General features: G+C 37.3%; 2 protein-coding genes and 2 non-coding genes across 10 annotated transcripts; 3 read left to right on the plus strand and 1 right to left on the minus strand.

Moving 5' to 3' along the window:
- Positions 1–2,973: 2,973 nt before the first annotated feature.
- On the plus strand, positions 2,974–3,046 carry TRNAK-UUU (transfer RNA lysine (anticodon UUU)). The gene has a single exon. It is a non-coding gene; the product is annotated as a tRNA-Lys (tRNA).
- An 83-nt stretch (positions 3,047–3,129) lies between these two features.
- Positions 3,130–7,897, plus strand: LOC137735749 (methionine--tRNA ligase, chloroplastic/mitochondrial-like). The gene is made up of 11 exons (XM_068475190.1): positions 3,130–3,692; positions 3,865–4,014; positions 4,364–4,531; positions 4,820–4,944; positions 5,252–5,345; positions 5,720–5,818; positions 6,430–6,610; positions 6,710–6,825; positions 6,924–7,079; positions 7,359–7,487; positions 7,574–7,897. The coding sequence occupies exons 1-11, from the start codon at positions 3,267–3,269 to the stop codon at positions 7,739–7,741; spliced, it is 1,812 nt and encodes a 603-aa protein (XP_068331291.1). The 5' UTR covers positions 3,130–3,266; the 3' UTR covers positions 7,742–7,897.
- Positions 7,898–8,165: 268 nt separating this feature from the next.
- On the minus strand, positions 8,166–11,570 carry LOC137735750 (UDP-glucuronic acid decarboxylase 5). Of its 7 annotated transcripts, XM_068475193.1 has the most exons (14): positions 11,305–11,467; positions 10,893–10,950; positions 10,599–10,691; positions 10,361–10,447; positions 10,159–10,246; positions 9,910–10,001; positions 9,739–9,803; positions 9,568–9,656; positions 9,343–9,420; positions 9,126–9,219; positions 8,938–9,004; positions 8,775–8,838; positions 8,643–8,683; positions 8,166–8,548 (listed from the first exon to the last, which is right to left on the minus strand). In XM_068475193.1, exons 3-14 carry the CDS (start codon positions 10,677–10,679, stop codon positions 8,366–8,368), a joined length of 1,029 nt encoding a protein of 342 aa, XP_068331294.1. In that variant the 5' UTR covers positions 10,680–10,691; positions 10,893–10,950; positions 11,305–11,467; the 3' UTR covers positions 8,166–8,365. The 7 variants fall into 7 exon arrangements, with proteins under 7 accessions (XP_068331294.1, XP_068331296.1, XP_068331297.1 ...); XM_068475195.1 differs by lacking the exons at positions 10,893–10,950; positions 11,305–11,467 and adding an exon at positions 11,477–11,570; XM_068475196.1 differs by lacking the exon at positions 10,893–10,950 and having other exon boundaries at positions 10,599–10,688.
- A 1,337-nt stretch (positions 11,571–12,907) lies between these two features.
- TRNAH-GUG (transfer RNA histidin (anticodon GUG)) lies at positions 12,908–12,979 on the plus strand. The gene has a single exon. It is a non-coding gene; the product is annotated as a tRNA-His (tRNA).
- The last annotated feature ends 2,970 nt before the right edge of the window (positions 12,980–15,949 follow it).

A 15,949-nucleotide genomic window follows, 5' to 3' on the forward strand; every position in this document is an offset into this window, starting at 1 on the left:
CACAAAGCTGCAAAACCCAGCTTTAAAAAACCAGCTTTTTTTCACATGTGTTTTACATAAAAGTTTATCAAACACTATAATACTGTTTATTTATTTTTTTCAAAAGTACTTTTACTAAAAAGTTTACCAAACACTCTATTGCTTTATTTCACAGTTGCTTATTCTCACAGTACATCAGAAGCAGTTTTTTTTCAAAGCACAGCAATACTAAACTAATCCTTAGTTTGAATTGAACTCGCAGTGATCTTCGATGTCTTTCAAGAATCACAGGTATTTTGTTAAAAAGTTACTATCTCATTTGTTACGGCCCTCAAACAGTATATTTCTGGTCAATCAACTGCAGTGAAGTGAGTAGCTTAAGGTTGCATGCTATATGTAGTTTGGTCCGAAATGAATAAATCGGCTAAAGGCTCCTACGCCATTTGCTGCAGATTATGTATTACCTGTTACTCATCGTTTGTATGAATGGGGCTGAGATCTTTGTGTTCATGATTATTTTCTACCAGCTGAATCCATCGAAGCAAGATTGCATATGTGCTATAGTTTTTGCATTCCGTCGATACTTAATTAGGGGTGGAAAAAAAAAAATTACCGAAAATCCGAAACCAAACCGAAAAAAGCCCGAATCGAAAATCCCAAAAATTTTAGTACCAAAATCAAACCGATCCCAAATTATTTGGTATGGGATTCGGTCTCACGTCTTAACACTATTCGGTATCCATGTCCCAAACTGAACTTTAATAAATATCTATAATGGTGTAGAAAAGTGTGCAGAAAAGCACTTGAGCAGATGATGTGTGTAGAAAATCTATGTCCCGAACCGAACTTTAATATCTATTATATATTATTAAAATAAGCAAATTGTGCAGAAAAGCACATGATGTGTTGTGTGCGTCTATATTTCTATCAAGCAAACATATCTATAATGCCCTATTATATAATATTAAAATAAGTAAAGTGTGCAGTTGTCTCAGACTCTTTAGACAAAGTCTCTCCCATCTCTGCCTTCGCCAAAGTCTCACTCTTTCTATCTTTCCTCTCGAATTTGAAGCTCAAAGGCGACCCACCCACCCATCCTCTCACAATTTGACTCCGACCAACTCTCTCCATTCCGGCCACCACCACCTCACTGCTTCATCCCCACCTTCGATTCTCTCCATTGATTCTCTATGTGTGCGGGGTTTCAAATTAAGGTTAGGGTTTCAAATTGGGGTTAGGGTCAGGAGGAAGATGAAGGTCTAACTATCTCTTCACTCTGTCTATCTCTCGACCTTCCATCTTCACCGATTCACTCACTGTCTTTGATTTTAAATTGGGGTTTTAATGTAGGTTCGGATGATTTCAGGTTCGGTTTCGGGAAATCCCAAAATACCAAAAATATTTCAGGAATCCTGAACTTCGAGAATACCCAAATATTGGTTTGGGATTGATCGTCAGATTTCCATCCCAAAAATAGTCGGTTTGGGACTTGATATGCCTTTCTCAGTTCGGTATCCCATACCGAACCAACCCTATCTCTACTAATTAATAAAACACTCATTGTCAACCAAAATCCTATGAAATTATCAATTTAACCCTCTAATTAAAATATAACATGAATAAGAAATATGAGGTAGAAATGTAATTTCACACAACCAAATTTTACTGTTTTTTTTTTCAAAGCCTCACCTATATGTAATCCTAACATATCTCTAATTAAAAATAAAAAAATAAAAAAACTTCTCACTCCCACATTCTCTATCACTTTCTTCCTCTCTCCTTCTATTTCAAAAAAAATAAAATAAAAAAAAAATTCTCACACACTTTATGTGTGCCCATATACTAGTATTTAATTGTGATTGATTGCCTGCACGTTATTGACATTGTGCCCAAATTTGTTGTGCTTTTAAGTGAACGAGCTGATGATTGGTACCCAATGTAGATCAACTTCTGTTGGGCAGACGACGAAGGGCGTTTAATAATTGTTTTAGCTTGGTTTTTTTTGGGGAGGAATCCGGATCCCTTTCCACCTAATTCATTAAGTTTAGGATCTGAGCCGTTGAAATTTGATCCAACGGCTACAGTTATTATAACTTTTAAAGAGGCCCATGTTTGTGGCCGTTGGATCAAATTTCAATAACCTGGATCCAGGACTTGGTGGATTAGGTGGAAAGAGATCCAGAGAGGATCCCTTTCCGTTCTTTTCGACCTAGCAACTGTTCATGATGATGTACACTTAAGTTATTAGAACAGTGATCTGCTTTAGTTTGTTAAATGCATGATGCTTTTCGACAATGAAATTCAGTAGTTACGCCTAAATTAAAACCTCAATCGTGTGTCGGATATCTTTCGGTTAACGTGGTATGATTTTGGTGATCACATTTGGGTAAAAATATAACCTAGTATGGATGCTGATGAAATTTAAATTTAAAGAAATCCCTATGGTTCAACTGGTAACAATTGATTTAAAATAAATTATATTCAGATTAAATATAATCATTCCCAACTTTAAGCATTTTGGTTCAGTTCTCATGTTTAAGCTTTAACCATCAATTCTTCGACGGTGCAATTTTACAATTAGCTAATCAGTCAAGTTAGTTTAATTAGCCAAAAGAAATTCTTGCCTGAACAAACTCCTTTGGATTTGATTACGCCAGTTGACCAAGATAGAGTGCTTGTTATCAAAACCTTGAATATTTTCACCGTAGATTAAATATTAGAAAATATATTCTCAAAAAGAAAAAAGAAAAGAAAAACAAATGAAAATTGCTTGAAAACTTTGAGTTTTAATGATAAGGACAAAATAAAGGGTAAAGTGAATAGTGCCAGGTTTGACTTTTTAGTGTAAAAATGTGTATTTTCATTAAAATAAACAGTACCGTAGGCTTTTCGTTAAAACTTCGAAAAGAAAACCTATTTGGATAAGAGGGAAAGAAGGAAACAAAAAAAATTATTTCATGATTACAAAATCTATTACCGCATTTAAGCGTAATAGCCGTCTTAGCTCAGCTGGTAGAGCGCGTGGCTTTTAACCACGTGGTCGTGGGTTCGATTCCCACAGACGGCGTCCTCTTGGTTGATTAAAATTTTATAATTATTAATCTATTTGATTAATTTTTTTTTTCTCGGAAAATAGTGATGAAACCACGTCTGATTATCGCTGAGAATTTTTGCTTCTCCAATCTTATCTACCTCAACTGCAACTCCAAACCCAAAAACTCCGGCGATGAACCGGGCCCACCGAACCTGACCAACCAAACTCTCCGAACCTTTTTTTTCACATAAAAATGGCGGCGGCGGCGAGAATAAACTTCTTCTTAAACCACACAAATCCCCTCAACTACAAAGCCGCCGCCCATCTCAGAACTGACCTCCGCTTCCAACGAAGACGACCCAAAACTACGTCGTTCTGCACCCGCGCCTCCGCTGCTCCCCTCCACGATGAATCCTCCGCCGCCGGAGGTAGCGATCCTTTTGTCCTCACCACTCCGCTCTATTACGTGAACGCCCCTCCCCATTTGGGCAGCGCTTACACCACCATTGCCGCCGACGCCATTGCTCGATTTCAGCGGCTGTTGGGTAAGAAAGTCATCTTCGTCACCGGAACTGACGAGCACGGTGAGAAGATTGCGGCCGCCGCCGCTTCTAATGCGTCCACTCCAGCTCAACACTGCGATCTCATTTCACAATCTTACATTTCGCTCTGGAAACAGGTAATTTTACTTACCCACCATTGGAAATTTACTGCTTTGTTGAATTGGTGTTCAAATTACCGTTCTTTTTTTTTATATGATTGCAGTTAGAAATTTTTTTGTTTTTTTTAGTTGGTGTGCAAATTGCTGTGCTTGTTCACCTTTTGATTCTGGGTTTTTGTGGTGATTGCAGTTAGATATATCGTATGACAGGTTCATTCGGACTACTGACCCCAAGCATGAGGCAATTGTCAAGGAATTTTACTCCAGAGTTCTTGCCAATGGAGACATTTACAGGGCTGACTACGAGGGACTTTATTGTGTCAACTGTGAAGAGTATAAGGTGCCTTTTTTCTGTATCCGGTTTTCGTTATGCGTTTTTGTTTGAGATAACGCTCAACTCAGATTGACTCAACCAAGCTTATCTGTATTGTAAATTTCTTCGGTTGAGTTGTGTTCGTTGTGTTAATTGTATTTATGATATAACTGGGTTCATTCATCCTTGTGCTAATTTGAAGAAGTGGACCAAATTGCTCAATGAGTGAAAATTTGATTGCTGTTCCTTTCCGTTTGCTATATACTGTTTGAATATTTTGTTTGCATATCTACTGATTCCTGAGCTGTATTTTCAGGAGTAGCTTCGGTTGTACTTAATCATTGATCTGATATCGTTAGTTATGAATATTGCACAGGATGAGAAAGAACTACTTGAGAACAACTGTTGTCCTACGCACCTAAAGCCATGTGTTGCACGAAAAGAAGACAATTACTTCTTTGCATTGTCCAAGTATCAAAAATCGTTGGAAGAAACTTTGGCAACAAAACCTAATTTTGTACAGCCTTCATTCCGTCTTAATGAGGTAAGAAACAAAGTACATTGATTTACGTAATTTTAAGTTATTTACTTTACATATGAAAATGCAAATGTAATTCTAATACCCACCAGGCAAGCCATTTCAGATATCTTCTGCCTGCGTTGCCAATCGTTGTTTCTTTATTTATTTCTCACTCCATCCTGTGAGTGCGTTACAGTTATTTTGGACTAATAGTAATTGGGGAGTGTGAAAAACTAAAATTGAAGTGCTGATAATGGTACTCTTTCTTTAATTCTATAAGTAACTAAAACATGTTTGATCCTTTTCCTCAAGGTTCAAGGTTGGGTTAAAAATGGCCTAAGAGACTTTTCCATTTCTCGAGCATTAGTGGATTGGGGCATCCCTGTTCCTAATGACAGCAAGCAAACAATATACGTTTGGTTTGATGCTTTATTGGGGTAAAGTTCTTTCTTCCTCCTGTCCTCTGTCCCTTGTATGGCTTATAGTCATGGTATTTGTTAGGCTGTGAGTACTCGTTCAACATATGGCTGACATAGATTAATACTCGTTCAACATATGGCTGATATAGATTAATAACCAAGTTCTCAGAGAATTGTTTGTTTCTTAGTAAATAGAAGATTAGTACAAAACCTGTTTTACTAGTTGTTTCTTTAAAATCTTTACTACTTTTTTCTCTGTTGTTTTTTGTGAATGCTCACTAGGCATTTTTTATTGGACATATACGTTTCAAAAAAATTTAAACAGTTATATATCAGCATTATCAGAGGATACGGAGCAACCCGATTTGGAAAGAGCCATTTCATCAGGGTGGCCTGCCTCACTACACTTGATTGGCAAGGTATGTTGATTACCATACTTTGTAAATCAACTTGTTTCTTCACCAGTATACTCCTATTAATCAGCTATCCTAATAAGTTTTACATCATTTAATTAAACTATGAGTCTCAAACTTCCAAATGTTTGCATGAGGTGATATTATCTGTTCACTTATAAACCAAATTAAGTTTTCCTGAGCAGAGGAGGAGATAACCGAAGATGTTATTCAAAATGTATATGCTCATTTTACATTCCATTGCTTCTCAGTTGTTTGACTAGCTTCATGTCCTTTCATTGACTGTTGTCAAAAGCACTAGCAGAAGTGGTTCATACTTATTTCTGACTTTCAAATAGTAGTATTCAATATTATAGTTGATATTTTGTATTCTTCTGCAGGATATTTTACGTTTCCATGCAGTTTACTGGCCAGCTATGCTAATGTCTGCGGGACTAGGTCTTCCGAAGATGGTGTTTGGCCATGGATTCTTGACAAAGGTATTTGAGCCTAATATATTTAAGGTTTCTTCTACAATTAGATGAACTTATATTGGTATTGGAATCCTCATCGAATTCATTGCCCTGTAATCTTTGTGTAATGATCACGTCAACTGGAGATTTAAAGTGTAGCACACCAAGTTTCTGTAGCATATGATCAAATTCTTAACCGTTAAATCCATTTTGAAGCACACAACTGGTGTCATGTATGTCTGTGTGACACATCGGTCTTCTGTGTCCAATATGAGAGATTCCACAGGAACAATATAGTGGTCTTGCTTGAAATATATTGCAGTTAGAAGATTCAGTTAACAAACTGAGAGTAATTGAACTTTTTTTGTAATGTTGGTGTGCTTCGTATGCCAGAATATCAAAACTTGTAGTAATCCAAATTGTTGATCATGGATTTTGTTCGGTCTCTTGATTATAGCTTGTTAACCTTAGCTACATGCACTCTGTTGCACTCATGAATTCTGCATTTAAAAGCATAGTTGCAGTGTATTGCGTACAAATTAAAACGATGACCAATGAATGTGATTACATTTTGAATTTTCATCTCATATATGTAATTTTATTTCATGCAGCAATGCTTTTTATTTTTAACATTATAGGATGGTATGAAGATGGGGAAGTCGCTTGGGAATACGATTGAACCAAATGATTTGGTTCAGAAATTTGGGTCTGATGCGGTCAGGTACTTCTTCCTAAGAGAGGTGGAATTTGGAAATGATGGGGACTATTCAGAAGAACGTTTCATCAATATTGTCAATGCTCACCTTGCAAATTCAATTGGTATCTCTATTCAGTGTGTCATTAAATTCTCTTTGGTTAGTCATTTGTAGTGTCTTAGCTATTTTATAGTTTGAGAAATCAAGTTTCTATCCTTTGCAGGAAACCTGCTTAACCGTACTCTGGGACTTATTAAGAAAAACTGCCAATCAACTTTGCCTGTTGATTCAAGTATTGCAGTTGAAGGAACTACGTTCAAGGACACAGTGGAGAAATTGGTAAAATTTTCATGAAATTTCCAATACAATCACTATCCTTTATGTAACCGCTTGAAACCCTTTAATCTAGGTGTCCAACTTTTTCCATACTTTAATAGGTTGAAAAAGCTCGGGTTCACTATGGAGACCTCTCGCTGTCATCAGCTTGTGAGGCTGTGCTAGAGATCAGCCATACTGGAAATTTATACATGGATGAGCGTGCACCATGGTCACTCTTTAAGCAAGGGGGTGCTGCTTCCGAAGCTGCCGCAAAGGTTCTCGTAACATAGATAAATGTTTGGGGTTGTCTGTTTGTATGAGTTTGTGTGCATATTTCCTTCAACATGGACCATTTACATTGGTTTGGTTCAACCAACCACTCGTTTAACCCATAAAGGAGGTCAATTCTTGAATCTCGTACACTGGTGTCTAATGATACATATCAGCTGGACTCGAGTGACTAAGTCAATCTGTGTGCCAATTCAAAGTTTAACTTTGTAGTTGATGGCCAATACATAATTGCCTTTTATTGAAAGCTCGAGTTTTTGGCGCAGGACCTTGTGATAATACTAGAAGCAATGAGGATTATAGCAATTGCATTATCACCCGTCGTGCCTAGCTTAAGCTGGAGAATATATGGACAGCTTGGCTACTCAAAGGATCAGTTTGATGCTGCTACCTGGGTCTTTCTCAAACACTTGTGTACATGGATGTAGGTCTGATTTCCAAGCACTTGTTTTATGAACTAACACGTCGTTTTGTACTGCAGAGCGACACCAAGTGGGGCGGGCTAAAGAGTGGTCAGGTCATGGAGCAGCCTAAACCGGTCTTTGCAAGGATTGAAAACCCAACAGAAGAAGAAAACGGGAAGGAAGCACCTAAAAAAGTGGTGAAAAAGGAGAAGCTACCCCAAGCCAAACGGGCGGTTGAAGCTTAAAGATTCATACCTGAAATGCTTTCATTTTTTCGCCTTCAAATCGTATAGGGATCACGTATTGCTTTACAACTTTTTTTTTGCCAAGGATTACAATTACAAACTTTTTGTGTAAGATCAGATCATTATTCAAATATATAGTTTCATAGATCGTTTTATCATTCAGATGTGCAAAAACTTTTAGGTCTTCTTGAAGTTGAAAAAATAAATTTGTATAGTAAAAGGGGAAACTTGTGGCTCACGTTGACGAGAATAACTTTCATGGATAGGGCTGACGTAGTGTGGACACCTCACATAATGTTTGGGAACGATTGTGCCATGTCATTACGTCAGCCCTATCCAAAATTTTATCCTCATCAACGTGCAGAGTTCCACCTTATTTTTGTAGGAGGGAGGGGCAGGAACAAGAGGGGGACCAATCACAAAGAAATATTAAGCCAAAGTATATCTTGTTGATATAAAACTCTCAAATACCATCCAAATAGTTCAAGTAAAAGTCACAAACAATAGTAAAACCACTTATTCGTCTACTTGAGAAACATATGGAATAGAGATGTATCACACGGTGGAGGCAAGCAAGTTTACAAAAATGCGCCACCACCCTTGCATTCTATGCTACATCGTCGACTAACTTTTGAGGACGCCAAGCCTTGCGCGGAAATCATCCTCCATGAGGGGAAGACCTTCGCGCAACTTAACCTTTGGTTCCCATCCCAGCAGCTCCTTTGCTTTCGAGATGTCAGGCTTCCTTTGGCGGGGATCATCAGGTGTGTTTTCAACCATTATGATCTCTACCTTAGGATTGATAAGCTGCAAGCCACAAGATCAAGTAATTAGTTACCCGTATAAACTTCATGGAGAAATATCGGACGTTTGGGGGCTTGAGAAGGAATACAAAACTTACCTCCTTGACATTCTCTGCAAGTTCAAGCATTGTAAATTCACCTGAAAACAGAAATAAGTTAATATTGTCGATGAAATAATACTAAAAAGCTAAATTACCTCCCTATTAAGCACTCAGACTTCGTATTGTAACCTGGATTGCCAATGTTGATAGGTCCGGTGTTGTCCCCTTGCATAAGTCGAATAAGGCCATCGACCTTCAGAATTAAAATGTAGGATTAATTTGTATAAACTCCTGATGAACACAGTTTAATTGTCTGCATGAACATTAAGCAAAATAATAAGATTGTGCTTACCATGTCCGACACATAGCAGAAACTCCGTGTTTGAGTCCCAGGCGCTTGAACAGTCAAGGGATCGTTACTACAGAAATAGGCAACAAATATCTCAGCATTACATGGGCAGTGCAAGCAAAGTGAAACTCCACCGGTTGTGTGCCTCTAGTAAGTGTAGAGAACCAAAGTAAATGCTCAGTAGAACTTACCGGATAGCTTGCGCTATGAAATTGCTGACAACACGACCATCATCGATATTCATTCGAGGTCCATAAGTGTTGAAGATCCTAGCAATCCTTATCTCTGCAAAGGAACATAATTCAGCAAAATAGCAAAGTAAAAAAATTTGAAGCAATACAAGTCTCGACAGAGAATTCAAACAAAAAGAAAGCATCAAAAGAAGAAAATTAGGAAAGGAGAGGGGACCTATGCCATGCTGCCTGTGATAATCAAACATCAAAGTTTCAGCAACTCGCTTTCCCTCGTCATAGCAACTCCTAACTCCTGTTTTATGTTTTCAAACACAAAACCAAATATAAGTGCCACAAGTTGGTGCAATTGAAATGTTTGGACTACAATTAAAGAGATGGATTTTAATAGACAACGCCCAGAAAAAAAGAGAAAATAGAATTTCGAGAATGAAATCCGTACCAATTGGATTCACATTTCCCCAATAGCTCTCGGTCTGGGGGTGAATGAGAGGATCTCCATACACCTCCGAAGTAGATGTAAGCAAAATCCTGAATCAAGTTCATACCATGAGAAACAAGAAAGACATAGAAAGATGGCTAAATCTAAGAAGACAGAACTACATAATCAAACCTTGCTCCGACTCGCTTGGCAAGTCCCAGCATGTTCAATGTACCAATCACATTTGTCTTTATTGTCTGTTACACAAGAAGGTAATGTTCCACTATTATCTCAGTTGCCGTTAACACTTAAAGTTCAATTCTTCACATTCCTCAAATTTACACAAAATACTGATAGACACACCTTTACAGGATTGTACTTGTAGAAGATCGGGGAAGCAGGGCAGGCAAGATGGTATATTTGGTCAACCTCAATTAGCAGAGGCTCTGTGACATCTGCGTGAAGGATTGTCCTTAGCGTTTGTTCCGTTCTTTACAAAATGAGACATTTGGGCACTGATTCTTACACACTATCATGCAGATACACACACGCACACACAAGAAGCTTTATTTTGTTTTTCTTCGTACTGAATAGACAGGTTAAAAGACATACCATGACGAATGAGTTCAAATCTTGGATGACCGATCCATTTCTTCAGGTTGTCCTTTGAGCCAGTGAAGTAATTATCCGCAACAATCACCTGAAAAGAAAACACCGTAATTAATCACATCACATATGTTGGAGAAACATAAACACTCAGGATTGTTGCCAATGTAAATTCTAATTCTTTTTATATCGGACAATAGAATCCCACCTCATTCTTTTCGTTTTCCATCAATTTGTCCACTAGGTGAGAGCCGATGAATCCGGCTCCTCCAGTTACCAAAATTCTCATATTGGCCTGCCATCGGATCAATAAACACTTGAATATACACAAAATGCCACAGAAACACGAAGCGAAACAGCACTCTTGTAGCACGGCAGATCACTAACAGACCGAGCTAATTAAACTAGTTGAAAATAACGAAAAACGAATTGGGTAGAGATGTTACCTGGAAAAACTTGGCATTTCTCAAAGGAGAGGGGCTTGGAGGTGGCTTTGGAGTGCTTTGGTGATCCCCATTTGCAGCCATCTGTTAAAACTTCTGCACCACAAACAATCGAAACTTCCACATTTCGATCAAATTCACAACACACCAACATACTCAGATTCGAAAACAAAATCGAAACTTGACACAAAACAAAATCGAAACTTGACACAAAACAAAGAGGCAAAATTTAACATCCAAAAACCATAATTCAGCAGAAAAATTCACAAGCTTAACAACAAATCAAGCTCAGATCACCTGAATTTTCAGAGCAAATCCCAAATTCCCTCAGCTTGTATACAAGTTCAAGTGTGGTCTGAGTAAAAGAGGGATGGCATTTATATACCGAATGCAATAGAATTTAAATTTTTTAAAAAATTAAATATTTGGAATTGATTACCAAAAAACAATTTATTTCAATTTAGCACCAAACTCTACCAACTAGAGAGAGAGAGAGAGAGAGAGAGAGAGAGAGAGAGAGAGGATGCTTCAAAAGCAATCAAATTAGGTAGTCATCGAAAGCATTCTGCACAACCAAAACTAAAACCCCACAACTATTATTCCCAGATCTGAAATCCAAATCTCACACAAACCCAACAATTTTCTTCACCCCAACGAGCCAAAAAATCGAAAAAACAAATAAACGGGTGGTCAAAAGCGATGTAAATACCTCAAAAATATAGAAAAAGACTGGAGCTTTTCTCTGTCAGTGAAGAAGAAGGAAGGAGCCTCAAAGGCGTGAAATATTTTTGTTTTTAAGGTTTAAATTTGCTAGACTGCATCGAAGACGAAGACATATATACATGTACAACGTGTTGATGCTGTTTGTGTTGGAGAGGTACCCGGAATTCACGGTGGTTTGGAAGATTTTTGGAGATTGCAGAAATCACTGCATGCCACGTCACCTGGAAGTAGGATGCGCTTTCCATGTTTCCAGCTCTCACCTCTTCACTTCTTTCAGTTATGTTGGGTTCAGGTGTGACGAGTCACATGATACACACGGTGGGGGGCCAATGAGTAACCGCCATTTCATGAATTAAGAAGTTCAACGAACTCTCCCTTTATCCTTCGATTTTAATTGAATTTTTTTTTTCAATATCTTTTTATTTTATTTTTTAACAACTGATATTATCTACAAAGTAGGAGTGTGCTTAGCCTCACGATACGCTTGTAACAATGTGATTTAAATTCACATTTGAATGGAATCAAACATAAAACTTCTCACTTAATGAAAAAGAATACTATTAAAAAAACACTGAGTTTTTATTTTGTACGAAAAAGCTTATTCTATATTTCTGTTGAAAGTGTTTTATTTTAATGTTTATGGTTTTGTCCTTAGATTTGTACTCGATGAATTACTTTTAGGTGGTGATACACATATACTCATTTTTACTTGTTATACACTCCTTATTAATTTTTGTCCTTTAATATTTTTCAATTATTCGATCCGATGGTCAGAAATTGAAAAGGGTATATGAGATGTAAAAAAGAATGTGTATAGCACCGCCTTTACTTTTACTTTAACAATAGTTGTATTTTGTAGATTATCATTTTAGATATTGCTTTCTAAATTTTGAAAAATGCTACATACATACAGGGCTGACTTTGAGATTTTAAGGGCTAAGATAGTAAATAGGGCTTGTATAAGAACTCTTGCTACAAACCTAATGCATATGTCCATGGTTCTATTAATAAGAGATCTAAATGAGTAATATTAAAAATCATGAAACATATAATTGTAGAGTGATATTCTAAACGAAATTACACAACACTTATATTTTTACTGATTTTTATTACTATTTATTGGCTTAGTATTTTAATAAAATTGTTAATTCATAATTGGGAGGAGTTATTGAGTGTCGGTGGTGTGTGAAACATGGGATTACTGCTCTATTTGCTGAGGTAGCCACTAGCCAGAAGTACAGTGAGAGTAAGAATATAATATGCCACGTCAGATAGAGATAAAGGTATCGTACAGGAAAAGTCCGTGGACGTCCACTCAGCAGAGTTATCCGCTGCGTCAGATCCAACGCTTGAAGACTTTGACTTCTTCATCGCACGACCAATATTAAACATATTCGTAAGAATTTATAATGCCACGTCAGATAGAGATAAAAATTGTAAGGGTCAAGGTGACGTACAGGGAAAAATCGTGGACGTCCACCCGGAAGAGTTATCCGCTGCGTCATCCAACGCTTGATTAGTTTGACTTTTCTCACGACCAAAAATCACGTATTGCATAAATAGCTTGTTTTTCAGAAACAGACAACCAAGTGGCTGTAGTTTAGTGGTAAGAATTCCACGTTGTGGCCGTGGAGACCTGGGCTCGAATCCCAGCAGCCACACGTCTATTTTTTTGTTTTGTTTTTTTATGTTAATTTTCTTCATTCATTTGGTTCACTTTTGGGTAAATTACACTAAACAACCTTAATTTTAGATCACACCACAATCATATACCTTATCTTTTAACATTACAATATCATATATGAACTTACGAATTAGTTGCAATGTCATACATCCATTAAAAAATCCGTTAAATTAACTGTTAAGTGATGACGTGACAACAATAGGTTCCACATTTAAGCTGATGTGTCACCCAACATGTGCCATATGGCCAAACAACTAATAAAAAATATTTAATTATTAAAAATTAATTTAATAAATAATAATAATAATAATAATAATAATAATAATAATAAAACCCTCAGCACAACGCCTTCATTCCCCCTCACCTCTCTATCTGAGTCCCAACCACACCCTCACCCATCACCTTAGGCCATCTCCAACCGAAGGGTTCAAAGGGTTGAAAATAGCCCGAAAACCGTCTCCAACTGAGGGTTAGGCCAAAGGGCCAATCGGCTGCCCCAACTCAGCCAGCCAGCCCTGGGTCGGGGCAGAATTTTCATTATTCTTATCGGTTATATCCGACAGGAATGGTAGGCCAAAAGCTAGCCGTCAGTTACGATTGGATTCATTTTTTTTTTATGACTTTAAAAAATTCCCTTTTTTTCCTATAAATACCTAAGCCATTCCTACACCATTTCTCACATAATTTTCACCATTCCATACTATCTCATTTCATTCTATTTCAATTCTTCACATTATATTTTCTTACATCTTCCAATAATCTTTCCTTCAAAATTTTCAATATTTTTCAAATGGCCTCATCTACAATGAAAGGTAAGGCTTGGATCCGAAAAGAAGATGAAGCTTTTTGCATGGCTTATAAATGGGTCTCGGAAGATAGTGTGAAGGGGATTTCTCAAACAAGTGAAGGTGTTTGGACTCATGTGTCCAAAAAATATTATGAGTTCTATGAAGGCACCACTTCACCGAATACCCGAAACCACGAGAGTTGTTCTTCAAGATGGAAGAAACATCTTCATCCAAGTTTGAATAAATGACATCAAGCACTGTTAGCAGTTGCAAGTAGACATGAAAGCGGCGCCAATTACTACGACGAAGCAAGTGTTTTCACAATTTATTTTAAATATTTAATTATATTACATTTAATTTCATAAATTAATGTCCTTTAATTTTGGTAATTATATTTCATTATATTACATTTAATTTCATAAATTAATTTCCTTTAATTTTTGTAATTATATTTTCTAGGTATGCCAAGCGGAGGAATTGTATATTGAGGGCAGCTCGAAACCCTTTTAGCATCAAGGTTATTGGGAAATTTGTAAATGGTGGGTGTTATTTGAAAATCCACCTCAATATAGAGTAGCCCCTATGTCGGGGTTCGGAATTGCATCCTCAGCTGTAGATATAGATGAAGATGGATCTCCTACCATTCAACAAATAAGGGTAGAAAATCTGTCTTCGGGTGAAGGTTCCATACCTAGGGTTATGGGATGAAACAAGGTCCGAAGGTTGAAGGAAAAAGGCAAGGCAAATGATGATTATGCCAGTCAACAGGAAGTCGCATCCTCATTGCGATTAATGGCTGAGCAAAATGCCATTGCCGCGGAAGAAAGGAACCGTACGCATGAAGAACGGGCCAAAAAAATACAAGAAAAGATGAATGATAAGAATATGGAAAGAAACACTTCGAATTTCACTCCAATGAGTAAGGCCTATTTTGATAGGAAAAAAAAGAAGATATTATGATCCGGCAGCAGTTGTTTACCTCTGACTATACTCCTACAATGGTGGATGATGAAGATGATGTTGATTATGGATATTAAATTTAAGTTGTTATAGTTTTTAAATTTAAGTTAATGTTGTTTTTAAATTTAATTTGTAGTTTTTAAATTTAATTTGTAGTCTTTAAATTTAAGTTGTAGTTTTTGAATATAAGTTGTAGTTTTTAAATTTAAGTTGTTGTTTTTAAATTTAAATAATAAATTATGTTTGGCCCTATGACTCTTTGGCCCTCGGTTGGAGACGATTTTTTGTGATAGGGTTAAAACGAGTCCTATGGCCCTTGGCCCTCGATTGGAGATGGATACAAATATGGCCCTGTATTGTTCATTAAAATATTAATATCTTGGAGAGCCAGAGGGCCAAAACGAGCCCTCTAACCAGCCTTCGGTTGGATATGACCTTACTTCCCCCCTCACATTTCTCTCTCCTTTTCTCTTTCTTAGTCCTACCCATTTATCTCTCTAGCCATTTGCATATCGATGGAGGTGGGGATTTAGAAAGATGAGATTTGAATGGCTGATGGGAGGCATGGTGGTCCACGATGGAATCAAGGTTCCTGTAATTTTGTTAATTTGCAAGGAGTTAGGGTTTTTGGAGGATGAGATTTTGAGCTTCAGCGATGGTAGGGATTAAAGACTTAAAGTCGTTCGAGAGGGCAGTGTCGACAAGCTCGGGTCAGTCGCTGAAAGGGTGGTGTTGACGAGCTCGTGGTCAGGTCGATTGTCTTGGGTTTTGAGGACGGAACTGGTCTGAGAGACGTTGGAGACGGCGCGTTGAATGATGGCGAGGACTTTTGGGTTGGAGAGGTGGGGCATCTAGGATGGGGGTTGGTCGAAGGGAAGGGCTTTGATGCGTATTTTGTAGAGGTCGGGAGGGAAAAAAGAAAAAAAAGGAAGAAGGAAAAACAGGTAAAAAAGAAATAAAAAAGGAAAAAGGGGAAAATAAAGAAAAGAAAAAAATGTTTAAATATTAGTTCACGTGTCAATCAGTAGGTTCTACGCTTGTCACGTTAGCAATTAACAGAAAAAATTAACAGAGAAACTAACGGAGGTCTGATATTGCAACAAATTTGTAAAATGAGGTACGAAATTGCAATGTTTAAAAAATGAGGTATGAAATTGTGGTGTGACCTAAAATTGAGGTGGTTTAGTGTAATTTACCTT

Source organism: Pyrus communis, chromosome 5 (assembly GCF_963583255.1).
Source record: "Pyrus communis chromosome 5, drPyrComm1.1, whole genome shotgun sequence".
In the NCBI taxonomy this organism is placed as follows: Eukaryota; Viridiplantae; Streptophyta; class Magnoliopsida; order Rosales; family Rosaceae; genus Pyrus; species Pyrus communis.